This window comes from Lethenteron reissneri, chromosome 57 (assembly GCF_015708825.2).
Source record: "Lethenteron reissneri isolate LAM-NWPU_2019-01 chromosome 57, ASM1570882v1, whole genome shotgun sequence".
Classification (NCBI taxonomy): domain Eukaryota; kingdom Metazoa; phylum Chordata; class Hyperoartia; order Petromyzontiformes; family Petromyzontidae; genus Lethenteron; species Lethenteron reissneri.
This window is the reverse complement of record NC_083835.1, coordinates 4177839-4194306: the sequence shown is the minus strand read 5'-3', so window position 1 is coordinate 4194306 and position 16468 is coordinate 4177839. Positions and strand designations below refer to the sequence as shown.

The 16468-nt window shown below is 43.2% G+C and overlaps 2 protein-coding genes across 2 annotated transcripts in view; both read right to left on the bottom strand.

Annotated features, from left to right (window-relative positions):
• Positions 1 to 16468, bottom strand: part of LOC133357260 (guanine nucleotide exchange factor DBS-like) — a 408695-nt gene that overhangs the window by 237557 nt on the left and 154670 nt on the right. The window lies entirely within an intron of this gene.
• On the bottom strand, positions 9971 to 15272 carry LOC133357281 (transmembrane 4 L6 family member 1-like). The gene is made up of 6 exons (XM_061575154.1): positions 15087 to 15272; positions 14138 to 14324; positions 13217 to 13282; positions 12281 to 12450; positions 11437 to 11620; positions 9971 to 10238 (listed from the first exon to the last, which is right to left on the bottom strand). Exons 2-6 carry the CDS (start codon positions 14312 to 14314, stop codon positions 10224 to 10226), a joined length of 612 nt encoding a protein of 203 aa, XP_061431138.1. The 5' UTR covers positions 14315 to 14324; positions 15087 to 15272; the 3' UTR covers positions 9971 to 10223.

Sequence of the window (16468 nt, the reverse complement as noted above, 5' to 3'; positions counted from 1 at the left end):
AAACTGTGAATGGGTTGGAGCTGAACTGGGCTAAACTAGCCAGTGTGACAACTGATGGTGCTCCTAGTATGGTGGGTCTAAGAAAGGAGTAATTGCTCGCATTAACCAAGAGATGGACAAACATAACCATTCTCATCCAATAGCCATACACTGCCTCATCCACCAACAAGCGCTGTGTAGTAAATCACTGAAGTGGGACTCGGTTATGAAATTTGTGGTATCTTGTGTTAACTTCATTAGAGCTCATGCACTAAACCACAGACAATTTCAGGCATTTCTGTCTGAGCTAAATGTTGACTATGAAGATGTTCTGTATCACACAGAAGTCCGTTGGCTGAGTCGAGGGAGAGTTTTGAAACGTTTCTATGACTTACTTCCACAGATTACAGCTTTTCTGCTTTAAAAAAACAAAGAAGTACCAGAGCTCAATGATGCAGAATGGAAATGGCACCTTGCCTTTCTGACAGATGTAACAGAGCTACTCAACAGTTTCAATGTGCAACTTCAAGGAAAGGGGAAGCTCATCTGTGATATGCAATCACATGTCAAAGCATTTGAAGTAATATTAGGCCTCCTCATCAAACAAGTGAAGGAGGAAAACTTCTGCCATCTTCCCACAACTCAAAATCTGTTAGCGGAAAAACCATTGGTTGCATTCCCAAACAAAACGTGTGGATTCACTGGAAAAATTGCAAAAGGAGTTCCAATTTGGATTTAAAGAGCTTCATCTCCATGAACAGGACATATAGCTTTTCCGTAACCCATTTTCTATTGACATTGAAAATGTGGATACAATTTACCAAATGGAACTGGCTGAACTGCAGAATTGTGACTCTCTGAAAGACGCATTCAAGTCAAGCAGCCTTCATAATTTCTATGCATCTCTCCCCTCTGAGACATATCCTCATCTCAGGAACCATGCACTCAAAATGGCAACCATCTTTGGCAGCACTTATGTCTGTGAACAGACTTTTTCCAGAATGAAACATTTGAAATCTCCAACCAGATCTAGACTAATGGATGCACACTTGCATCACTTGTTACGACTAGCAGTGACAAATATGGAACCGGACATTGACCATCTCATTAGCCAAAAGCAGGCCCATAGTTCCCATTGAAATACTGGCAAGTTTGTTGATTTAACTTTACTTGTTCTTCATTTTAAATATTGTATTTATTCCCGTTTTGTTTCTTCACTTCAAAATAAGATATATGCAGTGTGCATAGGAATTTGTTCATAGTTTTTTTAACTATAGTCCGGCCCTCCAACGGTCTGAGGGACAGTGAACTGGCCCCCTGTTTAAAAAGTTTGAGGACCCCTGATCTAAACTTTATTCTCTTACATCACACGAGTCTACACCGTACTATATACTGCCATAGACAAACCCAACATTAAATTAGATACTGTATTGCTATAAACCACACAAACTCCACTCTACATCCTGGCACCAGACAAACTCCACTCAACATCCTGGCACCTTATACATTGTAATATTACACTATGTATTATTCTACCCACCCTAATGTATATCACACTGCTGTATATGGTACAGTGTATAATAACAAATAGTATAAAATTTATATGCTTAATACAATGTACAAAGTAATATATAGTATCGTAATTGTATAGTGAAGGATGTAGAGTGGAGGTTGCCTCCCCTACCCCCCTCTCCCAAGCCCCCCCCCATCCCCCCTAATGATTTTACCTAATCGAGTATCAGAATCAGTATTTATACTGCAGGAGGAATCCGATGAGCTGTAAAGCACTTTTTTCCCCCGATGTCCAGTAGGGGCACGGAGTAAGAACGTTACAACGACACAATTTTTTTTTTAAACGTTATAAGTGCAAACTTTAGGAAAGGTAAGCAAATAAAAAAATATATATTTTATTATTTTAATTTCACCAGGTAAGGGCCCCACTGAGCTACAACTCTTTCTCAGAAGCGACCTGGCCACAAACGACATCGTGGACAGCCAACGATTCTAAACGCGTGATGTCGATTCTAAATGTGGAGGGAAAAACCGAAGGATACGGAGAAAATGCCACGCTACCACGGAGAGAGAGAGACACGCAAACTCCAAATATACCGCAGCAGGCGTCAGGGTCTGGATCGAGCCCACGACCTCCTGCACACCAGGCGAGGTAGTTAACATCTCCTAGCCACCGTGATGATGATGAGAGACACGCAAACTCCAAATATATAACAGCAGGCGTCAGGGTCGGGATCGAGCCCACGACCTCCTGTACACCAAGCGAGGTAGTTAACATCTCATAGCCACCGTGATGATGATGAGAGAGACACGCAAACTCCAAATATACAGCAGCAGGCGTCAGGGTCAGGGTCGAACACACGCAAAGTATTACCCGGTAAACATCTTGTTCACCGCTTGCTAAAAGCTCCGTGGCGCAGTCCGTGGCCTCCATTTAGAATTGGACTCATCGAGAGTATTCTATATGATTAAAGCGCTCTACCTAGCATTTACCTGTTATAAACCTTTTTCATGTGTAGTGCCCCAGTAATTACCCTGTAATCGGGTCATTTTTTATGGGGTAAGGGTAAAAGGTAGGGTAAATGGAGGCTCGTTGCTTTTGACCTTTTACCTTACCTTGCCGAGGCCTACATTCGGCCATGGGCCCAGACAACATATTAAACGTGTTGGTACCATCTGAGATGACAACGCTTGGAATGTACCAGCGCCCTTAAACCGCCAATAAAAGTGATATTATCGTCACGTAATCCAAGTTGACTAGCCATAATGTACGCGAATTGGAATCCCTGGATATTTAATACCAGTGTGGTCCTGGCCCATAAGGGGATGTTTGTTGTCAGAGCCAGCCCTAGACCTTTGGGGGCCCTAAGCAAAATTTGGTTGGAGGCCCCTTTGATGTATGATTTTTTTCACCCACTAGCTCGCAGTGACTCTAAGGGGCCCTCTGCTGGCCACGGGGCCCTTTGCAATTGCAAGCGTCGCTTAGTGGCTGGGCCGGCTCTGTTTGTTCTACACTGCGCGTTTCCTCTTTAGGGAAGTCGGAAGCGTTAATGACAACAAATGTTGACTTGTCGTTAATTTTCCAACACGCCGGCAGGTGGCGCCACAAGACACAGTACACCCCCTCCATCAGCAGTGTTATAGCGCCTTGATAACCCCCACATTGCCATCATCTCGTATTCGTAGAGGGAGATCTTGAATTGCAAGCGTTGAGGAATTCTTAGCTCGTGTATACACAGAGAGGGGGTCAGTTTGCCCTGGGCCTCACACAAAGGAGAGACCCACAACAACGGTTAGCACGGCTGACTGCTTGCACCGCCAAAGAAGTTAAACAAAAACACGAGTTAAAACTAAACTTTATTTTAAATAGATAAGTTACACTGAGCCGTATAGCTCTTTTTCGCTTCCCACTAACTCTCACGCTGATGGTAATGTTCATTGTATCCAAGTAAAATTAATATTTGAATTTTTCAGAGCTGGAATTTATGAAGAATCTACGAATATGCATCTCGCAACGGTGGCGAGATGTTAACTCCCTCGATAAAAACATGAAATTTGGCAATACACTTAACTACGACTATTTAATATTTTACTAGGTAAGGACTACTGAGATGTAAATCTATTTTTCAGAAGCGACCTGGCCACAAATGATAGCCTCAACGAAGTGTCTTTTCCCGTGGGAATATATACTTTAAACGCATGTTGATTCTTAATCTGGACGGAATAACTGGAGGACCCGGAGAAAAATCCACGCGACCACTGGAAGAGAGACATCCACACTTCAAATATACATACAACAGACCATTAGACCCCATATGGCTTTGTGCCCTGGGCCACCAGTAATCTCTGGGTGGCCCAAAGCGTGCAGGTGCTAAACGGGTTGCTTGCTACATCGCAGGACCGAGATATATTTTTGTTAAAAGCCCAAAAAATCCTCTCGTTAAATTGAGCAATTATTAAGTTATGTGTTATATGCAGAAATTCCACTTACAGTTCAACAGAAATAGAGTTAGTATCGCACTCTCATCTGTAACAGCTGTGAAATCGCCAAGCGCGGTTTGGTTGGCAGATGTGATTTAATAAATATGAGGGCCTCCACATGCCGTGCGAGTCAAGGGGGCATTTATGAGACTACACTGGATACGCACTTGGCAGAAACTTTTCACAAATCACTGATCCAGGACCATCACTCTATGATCATCCAGGACCTCTTCACAAATCACTGATCCAGGACCATCACTCTATGATCATCCAGGACCTCTTCACAAATCACTAATCCAGGACCATCACTTTATGATTCAGAATCTCTTCACAAATCACTGATCCAGGACCATCACTCTATGATCATCCAGGACCTCTTCACAAATCACTAATCCAGGACCATCACTTTATGATTCAGAATCTCTTCACAAATCACTGATCCAGGACCATCACTCTATGATCATCCAGGACCTCTTCACAAATCACTAATCCAGCACCATCACTTTATGATCCAGGACCATCACTTTATTATTCACGAAGGTAATGCATTTTGTTCCAAAGCCACATTCGTAAATAAAACTGCATATATTAAGATAACCTGTAGCCCCAATTAGGCTTGCTTGTGTTTTTTTTACATTAGGTGTAATACCGGAGGTGGCTATATGCCCGCCTGTAATTCAACAATGTGGAGATGAGGATTGGTGGATCACCGCACAAATGTTGCAAAACTCCTTTCTCGTAGGCGTCGGTGAGAAGCCGTACCCTGGCTCTCTGGGCGAATAAAATACGCAAAAATATTTTGACTTCAACTGTTCCGTCCGTATGGCATCGAGGGTACCCCCCCCCCTCCTCCTCGCACACGTGGGTTCTCTCTGAGTGCTCCAGTGTCATCATACATGTATTAGTTGCTGCGGCGCCATATTATTAACATTCCTTCCCTTTATTAATTCTAACCTTACTCCCTCCCTTTGATACTGCTAATCCTGCATAATGCACGGGCATAATGACTTTAAACCCCTTGCCAAACCTCCTACGCATTTCACAAGTAGTACGATTCGCATATCTGCATTTCCCATAAATATGCTAAATTCCTCTTGATATGCAAATTATTTTGTCAAGACGCTCTTCGCCCCTCCATCCCAGCTTAAATAGACGCTCCAAGCCTGGAGCGTGCCATTCAGACTCTGTCTCTCGACAGACCTGTTCTTCACCTGAAGACGGCTGCTTGCGTTGTGGCCGAAACGTCGTGAGAATTATTTTATTATGTTTTATTTTTATTATTTTATTATTTTCCTTCTACGTGACTTTACCGAAAGAACCAAGAAGATGTAAGCACTCATTAACACCTTACTATGTAGAGGACCGCAGAGCTTTGGCAATTGTTGGTGCCGGCTTACTGCTTGGCTACCTTCCCACTTGTCTGTGGTTCCTCCTTGCGCCTCTTGAGTCGATATTTTGGGATTTTCGAGAGCGAGTGAATACGGTTGGACGCGTTGCAATGTTAAATTAATGTCCATCAGAAGGCCCTCCCAATCATTGTAATTGAGCGTGGTGGAAATATTGGGTCAAGTATATATTTTTGTACGTGTAATTGGTAGTAAAATACGTTACATAGCTCCGTCACCAATATCAAGAACATCCACTGGTTCCTTACGGTGAAAATGTCCCCTGAGCGACTCTGTGTGGTTAAAAAAGACTAAACTCAGTGTTGTAACCAACGGACTGACGGACGGACGCACTAATGGACAAATGACGTTTCTTACATAGACACACAGTTTTTGCCCTCCACATTTAGAAACATCTGTTTAGATTGTATGGCTGCTTAGGCCTCGGCAAGGCAAGGTAATTGACCCTTTTTACCGGGTAAAAGGGTAAAGGTAAAGGTGTCGACATGCCAAGGGGTAAGGGTAAAGGGTAGGGTAAAGGTAGCTCGGAAGAATTGCCCGGTAGGGTAAAGGTAGCACGAAGTATTACCCGGTAAATACGGTACCTTGTTTACCGCTAAAAGCTCCGTGGCGCAGTCCGTGGCCTACATTTAATAAGTAATATTAAAACAAACTTTATTAAAAACATGTTTTTTTAAATTGTACGAGTAATGGCAGAACTCCACGACTCCAGGAAGTGGCCCCGAAGCTTGCCACAACGTCAGGGACCGTGACCAATTACAGCCAACGTCAGTTGAGCGTGGACAATTAGAGCCAAGCCGAAACATAACATGAAAAAAATAATGTTTAAAAAAATATATATTTGTAATGATAGAATATAGTATTGTCATCAGTAAGACATAAGTATACCAAGTTTGCAGTCGATACCACATTGGGAAGTGGGTAAAAATTGAGTTTCAAGATTTGAGGATACAACAACAACAATAACGACAACAACGACAACAACAACAGACAGTGAGTTAAAAGAAAGCGTGTAAAATTGGAATCATCGAAAGTATTCTATATGATTAAAGTGCTCTACCTAGCATTTACCGTTCTAAAACCTTGTTCATGTGTAGTAGTTCCCTAGTAATTACCCTGTAATCGGGTTATTTGTATGGGGTAAGGGTAAAAGGTAGGGTAAAGGTAAGCTCGTTGCTTTTTACCGTTTACCTTACCTGCTAAAGGGTAAAAGGTAGGGTAGAGTGATTGTATTGTGGTAAGGTGAAAGGTAGGGTAAAGGTAGGCTCGTTTTTAAATGCTTTATATTAAGTTCGCTTGCTTGCGTGCTTGCTTGCTTACGACCGTGCAAATCTTTCGGTCGTTTTTTAACCCACTTCCCGTGATCCAATCGAGATGACATTTTGCACACAGACTCGTTGTGCGAGACAATTAATGTTCGTGAAATTTTTTTCCCAAAATTTTACACTGTTTAGGGAAAACAAATTAAATATTTAATTACCAATTGCTTAATACTGGCAGACAATCATCTGGCCCATAGGTGGCAGCCATCTCAAGCCAGAGGGCGAGAGGACTCTAGCTGCCACGCATATAAAGGATTTATAGTGAAAAACTTTGTTTTTACGGGTTATACTTGTTACCTTTTAACTTTTACCTTACCTTGCCGAGGCCTATGGCTGCTCGAAATTTACACACGATAAGAAGACACTTCGTTGAGCTATCATTTGTGGCTAGGTCGCTAATGGCTCAGTTGGGATTTTACCTCGGTAAATAAAATATGGGTTCTTTTCCATTGTTTTTACTTTGTTTAACAAAGACAGCACACATTGGCTCTGTGGTTGTGAACAGCAGGTGCACTCAATATAAAGTGACGCTATCGTGCGAGCACCATTTGATTGAACCTTACTCTCTGGGAACAAATCACCTGCCACATCAGGACTTTATCAGCCGCGTACGCTCAGCCGACTGTTAATAATAAAAAAAACACTCCCCCCAATGAATGTACCTGTTATCTTCAAGGCTACGGCAAACATTTGACGTTTAAACTCTAGATAAGGGATCACGAGCACGAGGGGTGGGGGGGGGGAAATGGCATCGTTATCTTCAGCAAAGGGAGCACAGTTCCAAGGGCATTCGGCACATAGTGCCCGCATTGAGGTCTCTGTGTAGCTCTTTTGTGTGCGCCAATGACTGGTACCGAGTGGAGCGGAATTGCTTAAAACCAGCGGGTCTTGACCCTTCCGTGGGTGGTGGAGGGCAACAGGCTGCCTGCAGGAGACAATTTTTAATGTGCTCCGGGAATGTTGGCGCCACGTTATGGCGACAAAATAAAGAACAAATAATAACACAGACATGAAACAAATGCCTGGCACTTGACCGAGAGCCATGACATGGGACATGTCATCCCTCTGTATTAATGTCTGTATCGATCACTGCCTGAGTAACCTTAGTGGTGTTTTTTGGGGCTAAATGGGGATGGTGGAGGTGCGGGAAGCAGTGGTTTTAAACTAAACTAAGTTTTTTTTATTGAGGGGCCGCAATTATGATAAGATTGAGACTGCTAGTTTAGATGGTGTGTTCTTGGCTTATTTCCATGCTCCATCGAGATCTTTTCTTCGTTTGAGTTGAGAGGTCCTTCACATTTTAAATATCGGAGAACCCTCGTATTCCACTCCCCTATGATCTGCAACTCCTATTATCTACAGGCGCTATAGGGTCTATTGCTTTCCATGCAGGGTTTTAGTGTTTCGATGATTGTCCCGATCATCATAATCAGTAGCCAAGAGGCAAATGTAGAATTTTCAGGTTTACCAGATTAAATCTAGATTTGAAGCTTTCGTGACTGCAGGGATTAATCTTCTTGGTTCTTTCGGTAAAGTCACGTAGAAGGGAAATAATAAAATAATAAAAATAAAACATAATAAAATTCTATTTTCACGATGTTGCGGCCACAACGCCGAAACGGCTGCTTGCGTTGTGGCCGACACGTCGTGAGAATTGTATTTTATTATGTTTTATTTTTATTATTTTATTATTTCCCTTCTACGTGACTTTACCGAAAGAACCAAGAAGATTTACCGAAAGAACCTAAGAGTATGGTTTACCAGAGTTCACGTGCAGCGGACCTCATTTTCCCAGGGATCCACGTACCCTGTTGCACGGTGGTGGTGGTATGAGGCCCAAAGTGCCCTCTCGGGTTTTTATGCAGGTTTCGCGAAATTAACTCTTCAGTCTAACGTCACCACGGGCACATAGGTGACCTCAAGCTTAGGGGTCACATTCCAGCCATGACACTTCACTGCCATCAGCGGCGCTTAGTGCTGCAGACTATGTATGATACTGGTAGGAACCACCTGGTTCCACCAGCCCACAGGGGATTATTGTGTCCGTCCGTTCGTCGTGCATCCAAAAATGGGAGGGGTAGGGCTGGGTGGTGAGCGAAGGGTGGGGAGGGGCTGGGTGGGGAGGGTGGGGGGGGGCTGGGTGGGGAGGGTGGAGAGAGGCTGGGTGGGGAGGGAGGGGCTGGGTGGGGAGTGGGAGGGGTTGGGCTGGGTGGGGAGGGGCTGGTCACCCCGTGGTGCCCTTATAAAACTCAACGTTTAACCTACTCACGCCGGCTTGTGCCCGCCCTCACAGTCGGGCATATTTGCGGAATACACCACGCCGCCGTTGACCCTGGCCATTGACCGAGCAACCCAACGTTCCTACCAGCTCCCTCCGCAGGACAATGTGTTATGTTTTACGGTATGATTCTGAAATTGAATCATAATCCCGAATCCAGTGATTAATTGTAACGTTATAATAACCCACCCCATTGTCTTAGTTATCGAATTTTTGTACCATACTTCACCATGTTGGTCAGTGCTGGGTTTTTTAAAGGGGTGGGTTGATGGGTGTGAAGGGGGGTGCCAGGATTGTTTCAGATATTGACTGGCCGTCGATGTTAGCCATGGCGGGGGAATTAAACTCAGGTGAATCCCATTACCATGGTCAAATAAATGTCACAATCATTCTTAAAATCCAATATCTTAATCATTGACATCAGCCATTGTCTTTATCCACTGTTGGATTAATGCCCTCCCCCATGCCGTTATCACAACTCACAGTACTTGAGGTACCACACAACACATCTCACACCAGAACTAATAACTTGACAACTGTAATTGTTTGTATATGTCATTGTATCATTTTTTTCTCTCAAATATATTTATTTTTAATACAATTTTCAGTTTTTGCCACATAAATTAAATCGTTATTTTTGTAAACACAGTACCAAATATGCTGGTCAAACCAGAGTTTATTGTGGATATTTAATTAATATATTTTCAAAGTAAACAATGACGTAAATAATAATTGTACGGAGCATGTCCAATTCATTTAAAATAACCAGACAACAACGAGGCACCTCCTAACCATTATTTTCCACAATCAATTGTAATGTTTATTTGAAGTTAAAAATACTATATGTAACCATAATATATCACAATTATGCCTGTACAACTCTCGGGATTTTCACCTCCATCAAATTTCATTAAAATAACAACAACAACAAAATTGCCTTTGGCCATGTAGCATATGCATTTAAAAACAGCTGTTTTCAAAAGTCAAAAAAGTAGCATATCCGGAAGTATTTATTTAAAACAATTCATAACGTACAGTGCACAAGCCTGAATTGTCTTTTAAAAAATGTACACAACTGCGTTTTTTTGTAAGAACAAAGGATAAAGTGGTCGTTTGGTTTTTGAAGAGATGTGTGCATTCCTGTAGGTTTCTCTCCAGACAGCGATCTCAATGCCCAGGTCATAGAGTTTACCGTTTTATAACCTTTGCTTTTACTTCTTTAATTTTATTTTCTTCTTTTTTAATTTAAACAACTTCATTCTGAAAGAAAAAAAACGGGTGGGGGGGAAACAGCGGTCGTAAAACAGAGTTCGAGCACAACGGAATATAAGACGCACTGGTGAAGGCAATGGACACGTTGAATGTACTGTTGAGTGTTTAGGGCTGGTCGAAATTATCGCAGTTTGAGCAGAGTCGTTGCATTTATGACCCGATTGGAGGTTTACGAATAGGTCAGTTGGTTTGACGTCTACAAACTAATCTGCCTCTCTCTGCTCCAATTGCAGCTATAAAGATTTAAGACTCTGGAAATATAATTTAAAAAACGGTTCATTGTGTTCAAATTTCGATAAAGCAAATGTTTACGTCAATTAACCTATGACATTTTTTATACTTTTCACGACCAATATTATGATTTACAATTAGTTTCTGATTCACGTTGAATCATAATGAGTTCCTTTTGTATTACATCATCATGTAGACATAGTGTCAATTTTATTAACTATAACTCCACCACCTAACAGAGCCAATCAAATCAAGTTGTCACGTGGGTTGGGGGGGGGGAGGAATTTGTGAATTGATTTGATTTTTCAGAAAACCTGGAAGGATGTTACAAAGCAAGCCCGTTTTACAAATGCTTTCAATGTTTCTCCCCCCCCCCCTGGAAATGCAAACGAGAATCATCAGGGAGGTGTTCACAACATCTCAACTTTCACCTGAAAGACCTTCCTGAAATCGTGTCTTTAAGTAGTTGCCGTGCTGTCGTCAGATTGCTGGTTGTGATTGGCAGATTAGATTGGTGTCATATGGTGAATCGATGCAGTGCTCGGCGAAAATAGACTTCTCTTAATTATACTCCATTCAGTTGTACGTGTATGGTGTTAGTTAGAAAGCACGAGTTGTGATGCTATTGTGAATCTATTTAAGTGTTCGTTAGTTTCGTCCTTTCTCTCCTCGCTTAGCTTAATCCCTACCCATTACCTCCAATTTACTCATTCAAATGTCTGCCCGCTGAGACGTTTGCCACATTATGGGTGCACGATAAATTAAAGTTGTCGCTAATGTTGTTATTATTATTATTATTATACAGTGGCCCTGGTATTCCTGGGAGAGGCAGATACTATGTTGCGATGTTTTCAACTGGCTTTAAATATCGATGTATGTATGTATTTTAGTTTTCTCTCTCCCTAACTGGGAGTAATGGGAGAGGACCGTTGTAAGTAGCGAGGGGAAGGTTTACCTTCATGCAGGTGCCACAGAGCACCCCGATGAGGCCGTTGATCATCTGCGTTGCGCACAGCACGACCTGGGCGCCGCTGAAGCAGATCAGCATCGAGAAGAGCACGATGTTCCACAGGACTACATTTACAGGCTTTTTACATGTTGTCCAAACATCTTGATTGAACAGGTAGCTACCACTGAGGCTGAAAATCATCACACGGACAGGAACAAAGATAACGCATGTCGGACAACAACAAATATTGCAGGGACAACAAAAAAAATCGGGGACAAGTAAATTAACACACTGATCATGTAACATTACGTGTATATGTACAGTCCCTATGTCAATCCTCTGCTGGATGAGGGCTACCCCACAACCGGATGGGTTTGTGTGAGTTTTATGACCATACTTTACCACGCTGGTCAGTGAGGCTTGGTTAAGGTCGGCAGCATAGGCCAAAGGCTGCCAAAATGCTGTCAAACATTAAAAGCTTTGGTTAAGCAGTTATATCTATAGGACTCTTGCCAGTATTAAGATGTTAAAAATATATATGATACAGGTGTTAAGGATGTTAAAACACACCAAATAAACACCAGCAGAAGGGAAAACTGCATCTACAAGCCTTGTCCTACGTGGTGTATTATTGTGAAATTGACAAAAAAAATGAGACTTTTCAGGGCCTGGGAAGACTCAGAGAGATTTCCCAGGACAGTGACATCAAGAAGAGGACGATTCTGATAAAACGAGGATCGGTGGAGCCCGTGTCAGAGAAGGCCTCATCCGGCGTTTTGCCCAGGGCCTCCAAAACGTTTTGGCAACTCTCGCGAGAGGTTGTGGCGGCAAGGCATGAAAATCCACGTACTTAAGATATTGAGTTGGCATGGTGTCGTTTATGAATGGGGACATCCAGGATTCATCATCATTCTCGTCAGTCATGCAGAAGGGTCCATCCACCATTCCAGTGACTGACACAATGAAGCAGTACCCAGCACCCACGATGCCCACGGCGTTGAAGAGGACGGAGAACAGCATCTGCGACAACATTCACGTTCACTCGTTAAAATCGTACACGTGACCATTGCCTCGTGCACGTGTGCATGTGCAGCCCTCGTATTGTTTTATCCCCCAATCCACCGCTTGACGACGACCTCGGCCACGCCGTGAGTTGTCGTGGGAGTTCTTTGACGATGCTTCGGCGTGCCGGTGAGTGGGTGTTGGTGAAGGCGCCGAGGGCAGAGAGAAGGTGACGTAGAAATACAAAACTAATCATGTATTTAACCCAGGTCACCTTTGCCAATGAGGAAATGTTTCACCGCTCTCAATTGCTTTATTTCATCTGGTTAAATCAAGGCTACAACAACTGTACATCTGTGAAAATAGCTTCGTAGGTCAACGGATCCCTCCTGTCTACATAAAGATTTTGTTTTGATGAGCAGATTGAGAGACAGAAGGAGGCGACACACGGAATCGATAACCTATGGATGTTAATGACTTCATTCAAATTGTTAAGACAAGAAAGTGGGTTTGGACAGAACTCATCACTCGGCAAAATAATACAGGAGGAGTTATAGAGTGGCAGCCAGGGATGGAGCACTTCTGAGAGGACGTGTAACTTGAAGATGGAGAAATTAAATCATCCGGTATGAAGGTGGCGGGGTGGATCGTTGCATCGTGAAATCGAGAGCAAAAGGTGGCTTGATGATGATGAATATAATCAACCGTTTCATAGTTGGGTTTCATTGGCTTATGATATCGATTCATCAGTGTGTGTTCTCTAAAATGGAAATGTAATCTTTACCCCGCAACGATTTCCACAGCAGCCCTTCTCATCCAGCCTGGTGTTGAGCAAGGCTGGAATGAACATCTGAAAGAGCAAAATAAACGATGCAATATAAGCGGCACTCGGTAAAATATTTACAACACTTGTTTAAAATCTTTGGGACAGTCTGCACATAACAAAATTGCTGCTAAGTCATTTACTAAACTTTGTGCTGGCTTAATTAAATCAAAGTTTCTCGACGGGAAAAATTGTGCATCAAATTAAGGTTACAGCAATTTTAGATATCACATTATTTTACATTCTGTATAATCTCTACATAATATACCATGCACATAGTCGTTGTACACAAATGCATACGTGCAATTTACTCGAGTTGCAATGATATATAAATCAATATATTAAGAGATTAATCTCAAAATACACGTGTTGAACTTTATATGAATATCTGGTGAGGCGAGGCTGTTGCAGTGGTTCACACATTGCACGATGAGCCCAGCAATCCGAGTTTGATTCAAAGCCACGACTAACATCAGTGGCGAGTGTTATCTGGACCGTGTCAGGCCCCCCCACCCTATCACCTGACGGCACTCCAGCTCGGTGAAGTAATACCCATGGAGATGTTAGCCATGGACGGGAATCGAGCTGATTCAGAGTGCGATCTTGGTTCGCGGAGCATGGAGCAGCTCGCCAACAACTGCGCCACCGCTCCACCGCAATGTATCAATTAAAAAAAATAGTCAAACTGATTTTCTACTCCAAGGAGCATTTAGCCGTGAGCCAGTGGCATAGAACAACCACGAAAACAGGACTTATTTTATTGACTCCAGTGGGATGATGGGCTGATTTAAGAACCCCAACCAGGATTTGAATTCGAAATTCACAACCTTCCCGTGATTCACCTGGCTGGAATGTACCAGCCCTGAAGAATGGAAGACTTACCAGCAGCCCGGCGCCGACTATCCCATGGAAGAACCATACTTGTGGGGTGAGTTTATTATTTGATGCAAATTCCACTTTTGCATCGGGGAAAAATAGCAGGATGTTGGCGAGGATTGACAGCACGGCCAGCGGAATGAGGGCCTTGCCAATGAAGTCGGCGCACTTGCCGGTACACATCTTTCAATATCTGGGAGAATTAAAAGAAAAAGTCAAGTCTTTCAACAATGAGGCAATCACATATGTTTGCACGGTGGGTCTAAAAACACACGCAAAGGCAGAGAGGGTTTGGTAAAGGTGCAGTCCTGCAATTGCTCAATCACACAACTGCTGGCAGAATGGCTTCCACAAGACGATGCTCAAGAGAGAACCCCCTCGACAGAGTATTTGGCCTACTCTTCTACCCAGGCCAGATATCTTGGTAGAAGTGTGAGTAGCCATACTCTGCTACCCCATCTCGCACGACCTGACGATGGACTCCGATATATTCCTTTCATACTGCTGGGTGGACAGAGGCGGGTGGGTTGTTTTAGAAACTCGCAACATTGTTTCAACTGCGACTGTGTAAACCATTACACAATTGTTATTGAGATTTAGTGGTAATTTGGCTAATAAAAAAATTGCGCCCAATAAAGGCGCAAACAGCTTTTCCGCCAAAACATATATCAGGCCCAGCATTTTAATGGACTCTCATTTGGTTGTTTGAACAAAACCATCATAGTGCAATACAAAATGCCTCCATGCCTAAATGAGCTGCAAGGCAGCAATCGTCTATGTTGGCAACCCTGAGCCGACGGTGAAAATTCCACACTCCAACAGGAGAGCCAATTCTCTCACTTTTCCACGGATCCACTGTTCGTACTCAATTTCACAAAATCCAGCTCTGCACGTCCTCACTTTTACGTTAATGCACACACACCCTGTCGTGCAAGTTCAGTGCATTTGAACTGACCTTGTTTGCGTTCACAGTCCGAGAGCTCAGGTGAGGATGAGGTGAGGAGGATGAGATGCTTGCTGCTCGTTGCTCCGATCGATGAACGAATGCCTGAGCCGTGCTGCTGTGTCGCCTTTTGTACTCGCTAAGCCACAAAATTTCGCAAGTTTCCACGGTGACAAGTCCTCCGCTGTGTGTGTGCGCGGTGGGGGTTAGTAGGGGTGTTGAACCCCCTCGCCGCCCTGTCCGTAGTCGGTCGGTACGAGGAGGAGGGGTGGGGGAGATACGGAGAAGGGGGCAGCCCTGCTTCACTCGTCACGGCTGTTGACCCTTCCGTTAATGTTTAACCAAAAAAAAATTAAAGCAACGACTTTTTTTTTTGGGGTCTCCTATCCGTGCCACGGTGTAAAACAAATTGGTGCAAGGTACCGGGTGGCACAACACGCTGACGCATAATCTCGGCCATATAACTGCACGCAACACCAGCCCAGCCCTCAACCTTGGAGAATGTAAAGCTCCGCACATAATGTGTATTTGATTTACCAAAATATTGGGTCCTTCTCAAGGGGGCCTCTTGGCGTTCGGGAAAGCCCTCTGTTGTGCCATAACGGCCACCTGCACCCTTTGAAAAAAAAAACCGGACTGATGGGAGCAAAGGCTGGCACCACGGGATTAGATAAACGAATGAATTCTGGGTAAACCCATGGTGCATGCGGTTTATTGGTTTCAAATACTCAACAAGGTGGTGTTGGGTGGTCACACTTTCCAAGTGGGGCCTTTTGATAAGGAATCTTGAGACACAAAGCGGTCCAGGAAAATGAATACAGTACTTTAGTATTATATGTTTGACATGTAGTTAAGTACAGGACTGCAAATCACGTTGCATGATGTATCTTGAGCTTTGGTCCCTGCACCTCCAAGTTCTTGATCACACAATTGCGTCCGATTTGCGAGCTTGTGGTTATTATCTCACCAAATATAAAATACCTTTCAGTTTAATTGTTTTTTTTACCCTTCTATCTGGCAACAAAACTGACACCTTTTTTTTACAAAGAGTCATGTTTGCATAGACCACAATACCTGCAGTCATAATGCAAACAAAAACACAACTCTGATAATGTGCACTGTCCTTGAAGTTGATTGGTCCACACCCGAGACAGCTTTCCTTAGAGCCTTGTCTCACATGGGTTGGACCAACCCATGTGCAAACATGACTCTTTGTAAAAAAAGGTGTCAGTTTTGTTGCCAGATAGAAGGGTAAAAAAAAAACAATTATCATATTTTTACTGGCAAATGAGGTTCCAATGGTGTAAACCTTTCAGTTTATAAACACATTGGCTTTTACAGACGTTTTTAAATTAGACGTACGTTCATGCAAACAGCTGTAAAGGAAATGTACA